This window comes from Uloborus diversus, unplaced genomic scaffold (assembly GCF_026930045.1).
Source record: "Uloborus diversus isolate 005 unplaced genomic scaffold, Udiv.v.3.1 scaffold_15, whole genome shotgun sequence".
Classification (NCBI taxonomy): domain Eukaryota; kingdom Metazoa; phylum Arthropoda; class Arachnida; order Araneae; family Uloboridae; genus Uloborus; species Uloborus diversus.
In genome coordinates, this window is record NW_026558209.1 from 760,494 (window position 1) to 778,235 (window position 17,742).

General features: G+C 34.2%; 1 protein-coding gene across 1 annotated transcript in view; it reads left to right on the top strand.

Moving 5' to 3' along the window:
• Positions 1–17,742, top strand: part of LOC129233049 (vacuolar protein sorting-associated protein 8 homolog) — a gene marked incomplete at its 3' end in the record, with an annotated part of 119,948 nt that overhangs the window by 51,656 nt on the left and 50,550 nt on the right. Inside the window, 5 exon segments of the mRNA XM_054867131.1 lie at positions 6,253–6,363; positions 6,447–6,537; positions 8,202–8,388; positions 15,594–15,816; positions 16,984–17,073. Coding sequence (XP_054723106.1) covers positions 6,253–6,363; positions 6,447–6,537; positions 8,202–8,388; positions 15,594–15,816; positions 16,984–17,073 — 702 coding nt within the window.

Sequence of the window (17,742 nt, forward strand, 5' to 3'; positions counted from 1 at the left end):
CTAATGACTAATGTCAAAATAATGCATAACTAAAAGAAAAACAGTTGAATCTCTGCACCTGGAAAAAAATTATAATGAGAACACATTACGTCTTAAAATACGTGTCGAGTGCCAAACTATAGATAATCCTGCCGTCTAGCAACCATGCTGCCAAAGTTTTGCCAAGCCTTCCACCAGTCACATGATGTAACCATGAACCCATTTTTTCATCAGCAAGTCTGGGGAAGCTGGGTCTACTCTTATTATTAGTCTACGGTTTCAGCAGTGTGGAAAATTTGATGACCGACGAGATGCAGGTGCGGATCCAGAAAATGTTCAAGGAGGGGGCAATTTTTACGCTTTGAAACTTCAATTTCTAAAAATTTTCGGGAGACTGTACTCGCTTTCCTTTACGACATCAAAATTTTCCTATAGTTGTGTTTCTTTCGAAAAATATCCAGGGTAAGCCCTTGAGCCCATCTCTTAATATCATCTAAGGTCTAAATTGAGGTTTTGGAACTTCAATTTTGAAAAGTTTCGGTTCGGTCCCCCAGAGTAATAAGAGATGGGTTACTATTGCATTTTCAAGACTTCAGTTCTGGAAGAATTTCGGGGAAGATCTCCCTTTTCTATTGGCACCATCGAAGATTACATAAAATTGAAGTTTTTAGAACTTTAATGTTCAAATATAACCCGGAGAAAGTTCCTGACTATCGTTCAAGGAGGAGGGGATCGCCCCTATCGCCCCTCCCTTGCATCCATCCTTGACGAGACCTTGACCACTTGGGTGAACAATAAATTTTTCCTTTATAGGGAAGTTTGGTAAGGCCTCATTTGGAGTATGCTGCTCAGTTTTGGTGTCCTTATCTGGAGAAAGATATCAATTTATTGGAAAGCAGGGTGGCAACAGATCAGGGAAATCAGGGAAAAGTCAGGGAACTTTATTAATAAGGGAAAAGTCAGGGAAATATCAGGGAATTTTGAAAAAATTACAAAAAATCAGGGAAAATTGATTTTATGAAGAAAAATTTTTTTTTTGTTGTACAAAATTAAGTACTCTAATTCCCTACGCATTTTCCGCCAATTATCTGTTAAAAAAAGAGTAAAATTAATGAGGTGCGATTATACACTGCGGCATATTTGTGCATCTTTTTTCCTCAACGTCAAAGTATTGAATCTTACTTATTAACCACAGAATGAACTTCCTAAGATTGCTTCTGTGTCTGTTAGGTTGTTTATTTTACCTAGCTTGAAATTTCCTTTTACGCTTTCAATGCTACGTAAAATAAACAACCATACAGGCAAAGAGGAAGCCTTCGTTAATGCCTTACCTCCTTTGCCTTTATTCCATTGTCTCGAAGTAATTAGCGTACTGTAATCACGATTTCAAGAAGAAATCTGTGGTTTTTGAATTAATACTATAAATGCTTCAAAGTTATTACTTCTTCGCGTTTTTAATTTAATTGCTAAAATTGAACTTTCAATAAAAAAACTTTGTTTTTTGCCGTTATACAATTTGTTGTCACCGCAGATTATAAAGGTTTTCTTTTCTTCAGACTTAAGTGATTCTTTAATTTTATAACCAAATTGTATTCTTCTTTTATATATTTTGAAATTAACTAATTGCTTTTTTTTCCTTGCATTTCAAAGTTGTTTGTTACAAAAGCAATCTAAGATTTTTTTTCGTTACATACTGAAATCGTTTGGAATAGAGTTAACTTGTGTACTTAAGTAAATATCTTTATTTTTTTATTGTTAAAATGCTGTATTCATTCATTATTACCTATGTTCTCGATTAGAGAAAAGCTGCCTATGAATGGATGTCAAATAGTTTCATCTGTTTTGCATAAATATGTCAATTAGTTACATAAGAATAACTACATTGCTTCTATTCTTTCACTATTACTTGTTATTCTTGCAACAATTATTATACTGTTCAAAAACTTAGTTCAAAATAATTTAAATAACTTTTTAGTTCTATCATAAACACACATATGTTTTTAAGATTCATTTTAAGTTTCTTAAAATTTTTATGCTAAGTGGTTTCTGGAAGTAAAGTATTTTTTTTTTTTTCTAATTTTCTGTAATCTTTCCATTTAGAAAAAATTAATATACCGTTTTCTAGGCTTTTTTTATCAAAAAAATTGACTTGATATGTTTTTTTTTAAACCATTTTATTAAAAAAGTAGCATTTTTTAAAAAATATATCTTTAGTTCAACAACTTTACACAACTTGAAACGTTTAAAATACTGCATTTTATACAAACATACAATGGATTTCAAGTAAAGCAACTGAAAGAAAACCATTATCACTGGTAACGTAAATCAGGGAAATTTGGTGAACTTAATCAGGGAAATCAGGGAAAAATCAGGGAACTTTTTTTCACAGTTCCTGTCGCCACCCTGGAAAGGGTTCAAGGGATGGCTACGAGGGCTTTCTGATTTAAATCATGATTATAGGCTTAGAGAGCTTGTGCCGCTAGTATTTCTTTACATAATATAGAACTCAATACGCACAAAAACAAACTCGACTTTTACATTATAGCATTTTTTATTTTTCTTTCTAGCGGCTGTTTTAACTTTTCGAATGTGTGCAAAGATTTTTAATTCACAGCGTTTTCCAGATTGTCAAAGTCGTAGTCATTAATAGTTTCGCTTTTCTTTTTTCAAATGCGTGTCACAATTAAAGACTTTGCTACAAGCTTAATATGTATCGCCTGAAGCAAAAGAGTCAGAGGGGGCGTGATCCAGTTATTTAAGTATATTACAAGAAGTTCTGTCTAGAACTAAACGAGCCTACTTTCCCATATACCAATATCGACTTTCTAGTATCTGATCAGTATTCTCAAAATTAGCTAAAATCGTAAATTATTTCAAGCATATTTTTTAAATATTTTAAGCTGATTTCGAGAAATAAAGTATGCCTCACTCATCTAAAGAAGTAGATACGTAAAAAATAAATAAAGGAACAAATAAAATAGCAGCACCTTTTAAACAAAGCAGCTAAACACATTTTTTCCATCAAAAAAATCTTTAACCGCTTTCAAAAAGGAAAATTAAAAGCTCATTAAAATAATCATATCAAAAAAAAAAAAAACTGTTTGTTTTTCCCCTGTTGCCAAAAAAATGTTTAAGGATGAATTAATGTACTTTCAAAAATAAATAAAAACAATAAAATGTCAACTTAAAGAAATACTTTTCATTGTCAAAAAAAAAAAAACGTCTGTGCATATCTTTATGTAGAAACATAAAGGACTTCAAGTTTATCCGCCGAAAACTGAACACATAAATTAAAACTTTAGCTTGAAAATAAAATCAAAATATATTCAAAACAATTATTTCACAGTAAAAACCATGGCATTCAAAAGTTATTAGGGGGGGACGGACCGACAGACCGAGAGACATTTTTTCCCATCTCAATACCCTACTTTCCAATTTTTAATTTTTCAATATTTATCTAACTATTTTATTTATTTTTGACTTTTTTTTGTTTTTGTTTTTCGGGATATTTTTAAGATGCATTAAGCCTTCTTTCATGCTTTTTTTCTTCTTTCTCTGACTTTTACTGGGAAAGTAGGCTAAAAAATGGAGGGGTAAATTTCTGCACAGAGGGCAAAACCAGAAGTCATTATCAATCTTTTCAAATTTGATGGTACTTTTATAGCCAGGGTGAATGATTACTTCGACTGGGATTACAGCCATTTGAAGTAGTTGATCAAAAGCTGTTGTTACTTGCAACGGGGTGAATCATTTTCTTCATTGTGGATTGATAAACTAACTAGGACCAGTCTAGCTAGACCCAGGGCATGTTGCTGGTCATCACTTTTGTATTTGTAAATGAGCCGGTTTGACAGTCACCTAGGTGTCATTAATCTCTTAAACGAACCTAAAGGCTACCACAAGTACTTTCAGAATGTTTCTGTTTATAGGGCTTCTTGAGAAAAAGCTGGTTGTTGCGATTGGTGCTCATTTGCCTCACAATTGGATGTCCTGACAAACAGTTTTCTGCAAATGTATTGATACTGATGTACACAACATGAAAAATCCTTTTTTTTCTGTTTCATAACTTTTAGCAATAGCTGCTACTAAACTGTACAAGCCCAGTAGCAATATTTTTTCAGCTATCAGCGATGCAGATTTAAAGCCAAAAAGTAATCTGCATGATAAATCAGCATTACAGCTATTGTAAAATCAAAATCTAAATCCTCATTGAAATCCGAAATAAATGTCAGACAATACATAAATTTCAAATTGGGATTCAATCAGCAATTTTGTGCTAGAGCTTTTTTTTTTTCATAGTTCCAATGAATTTTGAATAAGCTGATTGCTAAAAAAATTGTACTTTTAACTACAAAAAAAAAAAAAAAAAAAAAACCATTCAGCCTCTGGCATTTGTTTAAATTTTGAAACCTTGAATTCAAATTAAGTTTTTTTTTTCATAGTTCCAATGAATTTTGAATAAGCTGATGGCTAAAAAAATTGTACTTTTTAACTTCAAAAAAAAAACATTCAGCCTCTGGCATTCGTTTAAATTTTGAAACCTTGAATTCAAATTACGTTTTTTTTTTTTCATAGTTCCAATGAATTTTGAATAAGCTGATTGCTAAAAAAATTGTACTTTTAACTACAAAAAAAAAAAAAACATTCAGCCTCTGGCATTCGTTTAAATTTTGAAACCTTGAATTCAAATTACGTTTTTTTTTCATAGTTCCAATGAATTTTGAATAAGCTGATTGCTAAAAAAATTGTACTTTTAACTACAAAACAAAAAAAAAAAAACATTCAGCCTCTGGCATTCGTTTAAATTTTGAAACCTTGAATTCAAATTACGTTTTTTTTTTCATAGTTCCAATGAATTTTGAATAAGCTGATGGCTAAAAAAATTGTACTTTTTAACTTCAAAAAAAAAAAAACATTCAGCCTCTTGCATTCGTTTAAATTTTGAAATCTTGAATTCAAATTACGTTTTTTTTTTAAATCCAGAGTCGCGATCGAACCCTGATTGTCGGGTTTCTTTTTTCTACAAATGGAATGGATTGGTGATTCTAGAATAGGTAATACCAGCCATATCCATGGAAAAACAATGATCATTTGGATGATCCAACTTGCATCTTATCAATCTTAATTGATGAGCATTAGTAACCTAAAAGTTTGTTTTTCGATGAAGTTTTGTTGTTTAAAATCATCAATATAGGTGATTTTCGTGGAAAAAACGTGATTTTGCACACACACACACAAAAGAAACATTTTTTAATGTAAAATCTACTTGAGTTAAGCCTTTAATAAAAGCATAATGACAAAAATTAGTCTCTAAATAAATATTAAAAAATTACAATCCAGACTTATTCTCGTCCTCACGGTAGTCTGAAAAATCATAGGAGCATCAAAGATGGTCAAGTGAGGATAAAAAGCAGTTCGTCATTGCTTCAAAAAAAAAAATAAATATATAAAATAAAAAAATTAATTTGAATTCTGAAAGTTTGAATTCAAATTATGTTTTTCGCAATCACGAGTGTGAGTGTGTGGGTAGTTGTGTGTATGAGTGTTTGTGTGTGGTGGGGAATGTGTATTTGTGTGTAGGCATATGTGTTTGTGTCTGTGTGTAGGCATGAGTGTGATGAGTGTGTGGGTAGTTGTGAGGGGTTTGTGTGTAGGGGGTTACATGTATGTGTGTGTAGGCATGTGTGTTTGTGTCTGTGTGCAGGTGTGAATGTGTGAGTAGTTGTGTGTATGAGTGTTTGTGTGCGGTGGGGTATGTGTATTTGTGTGTAGGCATATGTGTTTGTGTCTGTGTGTAGGCATGAGTGTGATGAGTAGGTGGGTAGTTGTGTGTGTATGTGAATGTGTCTGTATGTATGCGTGTGTGAATCTGTTTGAGTGTGTATGTGTTTGTAGGTGTATGTGTTTGTGTGCGCATGTGTGTGTGTGTGCATGTGTGTGTGTGCATAGTTGTGTATGTAGCTGTGTGTGTGTAGGATATTGTCACAACCTGGGGACGGCTTTCGCTATAGGAGCAGCATTGTTAGGAGCCGGTCAACAGTGATACTGCAGAGGGAGGCGGCAGGAAAACAAAATGATAGGAACGCCAAAAACAGTCAAGTGAGAACAATAAGCAATCGTGATTGCTCAAAAAAACACATGGTTCGTTTTGACTTATTTGATTTATTTTAGTCTGCAAAATGTTACTTGTTGGTTTTCATTGCTATGCATTTTCTGTATCCACTAAATTTTCTAACCAAGTACATAGTGATGCAAGATCATCTGACATTTCAGGCTGTTGCAGGCGAAAGGGCTTGCTATTATTCTATGTCTGCTTTTGGTAGCCAGCTTTTGTTGCTTGGAACAAAAAGTATCCACGTCATGACCATGAGGACTTGGAATGAGGTAGCTACGAATCTCAATATGTGTTTGCTGACATTTTTTTTTTCATTCATTTAAAATAAATGCCCTTTTTTTTTCTTTTCCAGCGGATTGATTTCCTGGTCAAGCAGAAAATGTTTTCCGAAGCCCTGACTCTAGCGCTTTCTTTTTATGAAGAACAAGCTAAAGCCGTTTCAGGTACTTGAAATTTCATGCCTATACACAAAAATATAGCAAAACATATTGTGCATAAAAATGGGTTTAATAACTTGTAATTATCATTTATGCCAGTGGTTTCCAACCTTTTCACAAACACACACACACAGACGTCTTTCCCCACTTTTTTCATACAAAAATTGTTCTGCCCCTAAAAGTTTCACAATAATCTTTCGCCAAAATGCTATACTGGTGTTGCAATTTATTTAATTGTCTGGACAAACAATACTGTATTTTACACAAAAAGGGACTGTCAATGTCACTCGTATTCAGCATTTTTGATCCCTCTCCTTTCTCCCTTTATCACATGTCACTCCATTTTTACTTTCTTCTGTATCTAATATATAGAAGAAAGTATTCGATTCGAGCAAATTTTCGAATTTCGAATTTTGAGGGATTCGAACGTTTTGAGGTGTGCTGAGTCCATTTCGACTATTTTTGGAAAATGTCTGTCTGTGTGTATGTGTGTGTCACGTCTGTGTGTGACCAGTTTTTTGTGGCCGCTCTACAGCAAAATCTACTGCATGGAATCGAACGAAATTCGGTACACATATGTGCCCCTATGTGAACTTGTGCCCATTGGTTTTTGGCGCGAATTCCTCCAAGGGAGGTGGAGCAATGGGACGTTTTTCGAGTTACGCGTGCTTGCTATTCCTCAGGAAGTAACTGGCGGAATCAAACAAAATTTGGTCCATATGTTGCCATTAACAGGAACAGGTGCTGATTCAATTTTGGTGCCAATAACTCAAACGGGGGTTGAGCTATAGAACGTTTTTTGTCGTCAATTGTGACTGCTGTATCTCAAGAAATAATGAACGGAATGAAAGAAAAATTTATCGGCAAGTAGCCCTTAGTGGGTATAAGAGCTAACTCTATTTTGGTGTCAATAGCTGAAAAGGGGGTGGCGCAATCGAACGTTCTTTTTTTTTTTATAAACATGTTCTCGTAAAAAAAATAAAAAAATGTCATGTCGCACTTTTTGAACCCCTCTCTCCCCATGTAACAATGTACTTTGAAAAATTGTACTTTGACTATTAATAAGTTCCATTGAATTTTACAAATTGTACAAAACTACAGAAAAATATATGTTTAAAATGCAGCATTTGTGAAATATTTATCCTTGATGGATGGGTTTTAAGCGCTAATTTTCTCAAACCATAGCTTCATCAAAAATGTACCAATGTTGTCATTGTGGGTGCTCAAGCCCAAATGCCATACATTTTGCAGATTCTCATTTTCCAACACCAATACGGTTTTTTTTTTTTGGTTGAAAAATTTTGGTTACAGTTGAGAGGGCCTTCCAAATAGTTCTATGGGAGGTATGCACCACGATTGGAAACCACTGATTTATGCTATTAAAATATAGCAATTTTAAAAATTAATATTCTGTCATGGACAGGTAAACAGCAGTATCTGCAGAAATGTGTTTTTTCTTTTATTGCGTCTTTTTTCAGTGGAAACCAAACAAGCTAGCTTGGACTATAAAGCTAACGTACAATACATGACAAAAATGCAAAAAAAAAAAAAAAAAGAAAGAAAGAAAAATTCGCAGTTACTGCCCTTTACCTACCCACGGAAGTATTGTGCAATAATTTTTTTTTTCTTTTTTTTTTTTAAAATCAAATGATTGTGTTTTCTCTTTTAAGGTCTTATAGGTAAAAAGTCCCAGCGAAAGGATTTAGTAGCCATGAAAATTGAAGACATATTGCGTGTTTATATCGATCAAATCATGACTCAGCTTTGCCCGGAGAGGGGGCGGATCGAGCTATTGGTGCACCACTACCAAGAGAAGGTTCCCGTCTGTGTGGATTACTGCATTGCCATCAATAGAAAGTAATTTTGCTGTTTTTGGAGCAATCACTATTGCTTATTGTTCTCACGATGCTGCTCCTCTAGCGAAAACAGTCTCCAGGTTGCGTCCATATCCTGCATGCATACATACATGCACCTACACACATATACATATATACACCTACACACACATACATGCACTTACACACGCATACATACACCTACACACATACACAAACATACATACACCTACCCACACACTCATGCCTGCACACAGACATAAACACATATGCCTACACACACACATACACACATATGCCTACACACACACACACACATACCCCTACACACAAACACACATACACACAACTACCCACTCACTCATGCCTGCACACAGACATAAACACATATGCCTACACACACATACACAAACACACATACACACAAACACACATACACACAACTACCCACACATTCATGCCTGCACACAGGCACAAACACATATGTCTACACACACATACACATACCCCCCCACAGACACAAACACACATGCCTACACACACATACACATAACGCGTACACACAAACACATACCCCCACACACAAACACACACGCCTACATACACACACTCATGATTGCGAAAAACATAATTTGAATTCAAGATGTCAAAATTCAAATTAATTTTTTTTTTAACATGCTGTTCAATCTATTTGCACCAATGAGACAATTTCATGCATATATTTACACTTTGTTCCTGAAATTCAAAGCTTTGGCTTTTGATTTTTATCGAATGTAAGAAACTATGCATCACAGTATCAATTTTCTAAACGAATTTCTTGTTTTTAAAAAAATGCTTTGTACTAGAGACGTACCGAGTAGCACTTTGGCCGAGTAGCCGAGTACCGAGTACTCGGCCTTTTACTACTCGGCCGAGTACCGAGTAACTCGGCCTTTTACTACTCGGCCGAGTACCGAGTTACCGAGTAACTCGGCCTTTCACTACTCGGCCGAGTTTCCCAGTACCAATTATGTTGAAAGAAGGACCACCGACACACACCGATGAATTTTGAACTTATTGAAATAGTAGTATAGACCTCCTTGTCCATATAATAGTATTTAAACTAAATTCCTGCTGAAATTTAACTACAAAATTTTGCAAAAATAATATTTTTTAAATTAAAAATGAATAAATAAAAGGTATGACTTATCGAGTTGGAATTAAAACAAATTATACAAATTTATTCATTATAGGTCTAGTTCGCTAAACATAAATAATTTTTAAAAGCAAAAAAACAAATGTGCAGGAACACTGCAGACACGTTTTTCTGCGTTACGAGGATCGTCTTTTCAGTGCATAACATGTGAACTAAAGAATGTAAAGGCATACGACGAAAAATTCGACTTTTGCCGGATGCCTTTAAATCGACGAGCTCGCATTTTGTGCATCGAAAAAGAAATTCCTCGTAACGCCAAAACACGTGTCTGCACTGTGCTTCTAACGTTGTTTTATTTCCTTTTATTTTTAAAGCTAAGGTATTTTTATATATCTTATAACTAATTTTAGTTTGTAGCAAAAATTCCATATTTGCACAATTTTTAACAAAAAAGTTTTATTAACTTTCGAGACATTCGAACCAAGATTTATTCCATTGAAGTATTTCATACTTCATTATTCTCAAAATTTAAATTTGAATTGTAAATGGTTGCAAAAAATTATATATGCTTGAGCTTTTTTGTAAATTTTAATATATTCAATTTTTTGCAACTACTCGGTATTGGCCGAGTATCTGATCAAAATTTGGCCGAGTACCGAGTACTCGGCATATTGGCCGAGTAGGCCGAGTACCGAGTAGTTACCGAGTACTCGGTACGTCTCTACTTTGTACATATTGCGGGTGTGACCGTTCAAACTGTTTTTTGTGCAACTATTTTTTTAATTGAGAATTGGTACTTTGTCTTATGATGCGTAATGGTTCCATTTATTCAAATCAGGGTTGGCAAAAACCTGGGTTTTTTAAAAAAGCCCATGGACCCAGGGTTTTTTGGGTTTTTTTAAATAAAACCCAAGACATTTCTTTGAATTTTATGTTGCCTGTTTTTCTACTTCTGTGTACAGAGTAAGAAATGTTAAACTTTTTCGTAAGATAATGAAAATACTGTACATGTTCTGTTTTCTGTCGACCGTTTGTAAAATCTGTTTATTTCTAAAAAATATACCTGGTGTTTATTCGAGATTTGTGACGTGTTGGTTAGCAGAAAATAATTCACATGAAAGCCTTTTAATTGGATTAGTTTCCTCTGTACAATCTACAAATATTGAGAAAATCAGACGTGACAGGACTTAGTCAAGGTAATTTGAGTTATTTATTGACCAGTTAAAGAAAAAAGTTAAATACATTTGTTTAAAATCTTTGAAGTATTTTTTTTAATGCCGTTAAGAGTTAAGAAATACTATTAAAGTTCAAAATTCATTTTTTTGGTTCATTATCTGTGGTGAAGATCAAATAAAAAAGAAGTTTAAATTGTAAAAGTATTTAAATTAATGAATTTTTTAAAAAACTTTTCAGAAAATTTTAAAAAACCCAAAAGTGGGCTAAATAATGGGTTTTTTTAAATGGGTTTTTTCAAAAAAAACCATTGGGTCCAACCCAATTGGGTCCAATTCGGCCAACCCTGATTCAAATGCACTCGAACCTGGCGTTTTGTGCGGTAGACAGAGACTGCATAAAAACAATTGCCCAAACTTGGCAAGTAGTTGTAAAAAAATAATTTTTCACAGCCCAATTTAAAATATTTTTGTTCGGTGATTAGGCACTGCGCAAAAATATCACATAGAAACTGACCCTAAAACTTGCTAAATAACTAAGAATTGCATCTTTAAACAAATTAAAGATGCCCCAGTCAGAATCTCGCCAAACCTTTTATAATATGTAAAAAATAGGAAATAACGTCAAATAGCACAAATTGCAAGCAGTAAGCTGCAATTTGTGCTATTTGGCATTGTTATTTCTTATTTTTTACTTATTACGCACGAAGGTATTTATTTAATTTCTTTTATAATATGATGTATAAAATATATATTCCAACATTTTTAAAAAAAAATTATTTTACATGTGTTCTTATTTTACACACACAAAACTTTTAAAAACTTATAACCATTGTCCTTGGTCCAAACCTGAAGAAAATAATACAAATATAAAAGTGATGACCAGCAGCAAGCTCTGGCCCAGCTAAGCTGGTCTTGGTCAATTTACAATCCCCAGTGAAGATCAATGGCCCTTTTAAAACTATCTACTCCCTTGCTCATGACCACCTCTTCCGGTAAGCTGTTCCACTACCCTGCTAAAATAATCATTTTTCCTAACATCCATGTTAGCCGGAGATTTAAATAGCTTAAAACAATGACCCCTTGTCCTGTTTTCAGTGCTGAACTTCAGCCCCGTAACATCTTTCGTTTTAATAAATTTAAACAGCTGAATCATGTCCCCTCGGTCTCTTCTTTGCTCGAGACTGTACATTTTTAGCATTCTAAGCCTGGAATCGTAGTCTAAATGAGAAAGTCCACTTATTAGCCTTGTAGCCCGCCTTTGAACCCTTTCCAATACATTAATGTCTTTCTTAAGATAAGGAGACCAAAAATACTCTAAACAATGCCCTGATACAAAAAGAATAGTACTATTTAATGTCAAACTTGCCAACTTTTTCAGAAATGGGCATTAGAAAAACTTTTACATGAGCGTCATTACCTCATTGGAGCACTTACTTGTGACTGAAAAAAATATCAGTGCATACTGCTGAAAGTAATAAATTATTCTTATTTGTCTTCATCACATAAATTCAAGTAAAATAAAAAATATAATGAATGCGATACACTGATGTTTAAATGTCTAATAAATATTTAATAAATAGGGCAGAATAGTAATGAATGGGACAGAAATTGAATAAGTTTAAAATAATAAATTTACTTCATAAAATCATTGCCCTTTGATGTGAATAGTGCATCTAATTACTCATGTAACTGGACAGCCTATTCGTTCATTAAAGTAAAGCCACTTTTTACAGTAAATTCATTTTTCCAACCCAGATATTTCAGCTGGCTAAAAGGATCAGTTTTGTGAGCTATATGTTGTGCACTACTGTTTTAGAGTATTAGAATTCCCCTATTTCTATATTCTATTGCCTGACTAAAGTTTTCATTTTAAAACCTTCAACATATCAAGATAAATTTCGATAAATTTAATAATGAGTAGAAATGAACTCAGATGCAATTGAATTACACTTTTTGAGGGGGCGTGACAAAACCAAGAAAGTGCAAGTCCTCTACTGCAGAATATAAAATATAAGAAGTACTGAAAATAATGAAGAAGGTACTAAAAATATCAAAAATATATTTTAATTAAAAGTATCAAAACCAAACATTTTGATGATAAGAAAAAAAAAATACAATACAAGTTTTTCTCCAATGAATTCAAACAAAGGAACAATAGCCACAACCTAAAGCTGGCTTCTACTCTTCAAATATACAAATACAAATACAAAAGTGATGACCAGCAGCAAGCTCTGGCCCAGCTAAGCTGGTCCTAGTCCATTTACAATCCCCAGTGAAGATCAATGACCCTCTTAAAACTGTCTACTCCCTTGCTCATTACCACCTCTTCTGGTAAGCTGTTCCAAGTGCCCACACAACACTACTAAAGTAGTAGTTTTCCTTCATTTCCAGGTTAGCCTGAGAGTTGAGTAGCTTAAAACAATGACCCCTCACAAGGATGCCCATATACAAAATTTTAGGGGGGGGGGGCTCAAAAAATATCCCCAGGGTTTAGCAGAATATTTTCCACATGGAAACCAATTTCAATACATATTAAATATATTAAAATTTGACATTTTTATTAACTTATTCATTAATGACTGGAAAAGAAATTTTTACACATTTTTGCAAAGAAAAAAGCACTAAAAGCAAGGAAGTTCTCATTTCTAAGGGATTGGGCTTGAGCCCCCACTTGCCCACCCTATATAGGGGCCCTTGACCCCTTGTCCTGCTTTCAGTGCAAAAATTTAATCCATTTCTTTCATTTTGATGAAATTAAACAACTGAATCATGTCTCCTCTGTGCATAAAAAAGTTCTGTAGAATTTTTAGGAGAATTATTACTGTTGAATGGAGTGCTTACAGTATGGAGAAAGTTAAACAGCAAACTCTCCTGGAACAGTAAATGATCACAGCATGAATTGGTTTCTGCTTTGAATGCTTTTTACACCTCCCTTTATTTTTCATTGAATTTGGGAAGCAATTTTTAGTCACAAAATAAAACCAACAATTAATGGTTTAAAGTATTATCAGCAATCATTTTTGTTCTATGTTGTGTATTTGATTATTAAATGCTAATATGTACTGTTCATTGCTAATATGCATTCTGTATTTAGTTATGACTTGCCAAAAGAATTGTATTTTTTTATCAGAAAAAAAGTATATCTTTACTGGTTTAAACGTTATTTTTTCGTTGTTAATAAAAGTTTTCAACAAAAATTTTACTTGAAAAAAATCGAAATGAAAAAGAAAAATGTTTATATTATTAGTGTCTTTAACATTCAGAAAAATTTAAAATCCCGATGGTTCACATTCCCGATGAGTCCAAATTTTCGAGGTCAAACTAGTAGCACATTTTTAAATAAATTTTTATCTTTAAAAGTTCCTTCCAACTCACCAACTGTGGAACCATGTGATAATGCTTAAAATACACCGCCAGCTCAGTTATTCCATCCGAGGACTGCCGTTTCGTGCTTTTTAGCACTCATCGGCCCGGAATAGGAATCACATAAGCTGGAGGCGAAAAATCTCTTAAGCGAGCCGAGAGAGCCAAACAAACTGGTAGCTAATGCAGAATTAGCAAACCAGATGAGCGACCGCAGCAATGGTGCGGTTCAACTCCAAGATTGATGGCAAAGCTAAGCTTAGCTTTGCCGTCAATCTTTGAGTTGAAGTTGTCAATCTTTGAAAGTTGTGTTGAAAGTTGAAGAGTCAATCTTTGAGTTGAAGTTGTCAATCTTTGAAAGTTGTGTTGAAAGTTGAAGAGTCAATCTTTGAGTTGAACAGTACCATTGCTCTGGTCACTCATCTGGTTTGCTAATTCTGCATTAGGTACCTGTTTGTTTGTCTCTCTCGGCTCGCTTAAGAGATTTTTCACCTCCAGCTCTTGTGAGTCCTTTTCCGGGCCGATGAGTGCTAAAAAGCACGAAACTGCAGTCCTCGGCTGGAATGACTGACCTGGCGGCTGTATTTTAAGTATTTTGGCCTTAGCCCTGGCTTTAGGGCGGTAACTTACTACAAAATACCTTAGCTTTGCCATCAATTTTTGAGTTGAACCGAACCATTGCTTCGGTCACTCGTCTGGTCAGTGCTAATTCTACATTAGCTACCAGTTTGTTTGGCCCTCTTGGCTCCCTTCAGAGGTTTTCCATCTCCAGCTCAGTCACTTTCCTATGCCGGGCTGATGAGTGCTAATGAGCACGAAACTGCAGTCCTCGGCTGGAAATGACTGAGCTGGCGGTGTATTTCAAGTGAAATTTTAGTTCGAAAAGTGTAAATGTCATCTAGTATTATTTTTAACAGGTTTCGTTTTTTTTTGTGGGGGGGGGGGAGCTGAAAACCTAAGGGTACTAAAAATACCATCGCAATTTCAGCTTAATGGTTACTACATGTGATAATGTTACTACATGTGATACTACATGTGATCTTACTACATGTCACTACATCTTACCAGGGTTTCCGCTACGGTCGCATTCCTCGCAAAATGCGAAAATACTATTTAAACTGCGAAAGTGGAACAAAGCATTTTCGCTTTTTTGCTCTAATATAACAAGAAAAAGAAGGGGGGGGGGGAAGTGTACAATCGGAGAGAGGAAGCGATATTGAACTTAATTGTATTTATTAATCATATCTAACATGCATAAACTGTTATTAAGTTGAACAATATTTCGTCTTAATGGGCATTTTATCCCCCCAATAAATACATTGTTGGTGGTTTTCAGAAAAAAAAAGTTTGCTCTCTCAATATCAAGAACAATTCTGAATTTTTCATTTCAAATTTTTAAAAGATATCACATAATGTGCATTTATTTCTTCAAAGATGTCAAGCCTGAATTTTAGCATTTTGCTAAAGACTTTCCCTCCAATTTTAGTTTTTTTGCTAAAGGATTTTTAAACTTGACTTAAACGCTGCATCTTACTACATGTGATAATGTTTCAGGGATTTCCTGTTCGGGAAAATGTACGAGAGCTTTCGAGCCGATCCTCTTGCCCACGGCGTGTTCTTGGAAAGTCTTGAACCTTACATCTTGGACGGACGCCTGAAATCCATGACGCCGCAGATCGTCAAAGATTTCGTCGACCACTTGGCCGAGAGGAAGAGGTTCGAAACGTTGGAAGCTTGTATCGTGAGGATGGATGTTGCAAGCTTGGATATACATCAGGTAACTATGAAGGACGTTTTTAAAGTTAGGTCCGTTTTGAAATTTAAAAAAGAACGAGTACAGATAGTGTTACAAGGAACACCTTTATCAATGCAAAGAAGCATGAGCTTCTGGATGAAAAGTGGAAAAGCAACACGATGGAACAGGAGATAATATAAACACGAAAAAAATGGAAATTAAACAAACAGAAAAGATAAAATGACACCTGGAGCCGAAATTTATAAAATTGTTATTCAGTAAGTTACCGCCCTATTGCCAGGGCTAAGGCAGAAATACATGAAATACACCAATAATTTTAAATATTTGTGTTTTTGTGAAATTTATCAAATAAAAGTTCCAATATCTTCTGGCGCCCTTATAGTGACACCGATTTTATTGCATATTTTTGATGCATGTAAATGTGGCTAAAAATGTTTGCGTTATCATGAAGGCGCTTTGAGAAAATTGGCGTTGAATATAGAAAAAAACTTCATTTTCAGTCATTTTTAAACGGAGTTTGTGGGTGTCGCCCTAGTAGTGACATTGATTTGACAGCTGTAACAGTATCTAACAAGACTATATAATAATATGGAACTAAAATATCCATGTCATTATACGGGCGCTTTAAGTAACAAGCACATAAAGAACTGCAAATTCGAAAAAACAGCAAAAATGTGCCACGCCCCCTAAACTAAAAAAATTATTTTCTCAAAAACGGTGAGTCAGACAATGCTCAAATTTCGGATTTACATTACATTCATGATAAGGAACAACATATGTGAAAATAAAGAAAATTAAAAATGTCAACAATCACAACCTGCCTGATCCTTACAGACAATGGCTCTTAAATTGGGCAAAAGCATTTAGAGATCCAAATCCGTATCTGCGGATCTTGACACTAATGATCCGGATCCGTATCCGTATCCGCAGATCTACTTTTTTAACAGTCCAGCACATCACTTGTTCTCTTGTGATATCAGCAATGAAAATGAAAACAGAGGCTTAACGTCTTTAAGATTGAAAATAAGTCAAAATTAAGAAATGAAAGTAACTCACCCCGAGTTTTCAACAATGCTCTTTCAGAAAAAAGTACTTTTGAAAAATGGGAAACAACCCAATTTTTATTTCCATTCCTAAATCTCTGTGTTGCTGATGTATTTCCTTTGTGAAAATTGGTTTAATTTTTAGGTCATGACGTTGTGTCGGAACGAAAAGCTGTACGATGCTATAATTTATGTTTATAATCACGCCATGAATGACTATGTAAACCCACTTGAGGTAATTTCCTTCATTTATTTTGTTGAAGTATTTTGTGATAGCCAGGGCTGGCAAGTTTCTGCCGGAGTGGTTAAAACCACTGGTAGAAACCGGTTAAAACCGGCATATCAAAAACCACTTTCTGCCACATTGCGGCAGGAACTGGCAAAAACTCACAAAATGACAAAAATTAATTACTGACATACAATAGAAAATTCATGGAAAAAATAATTAACTGCTATCCAAAGCACAATTTAATTACAACATTATCACAATTTATTTGTATTGTATTGGCATTTGTATATTTTTTTAAACTGGTGCACTATGTAGTAACTGGGGTAGTGGTAAAAATTTGACTGAAAAAATAAGTTTCTAGAAATGGGGCCAATTCGTTTTGCAAAGCTGTAATGTTAGGTACAAAATCTACGTTAATATTGGCAGGTAAAATTCTGCCCCAACCTGTATGTCCCCTTTTGTATGCCGCTCCTCTTACCTAAACACCCATATGATTTATAATCCTTTGTTAGATTAATCCAAATATTACGAGCATCTAGAATTGAAAAGTTCCCTTTCTGAACTAAATCAAGGAGCTCTAGCATAAAATTTTATTTTTTACAATGATGAAATAAGTTTAATTTTTTAGTTTAAACAAATATCATTTAGTAATTACTTTAGTTTTTTAAAACAATT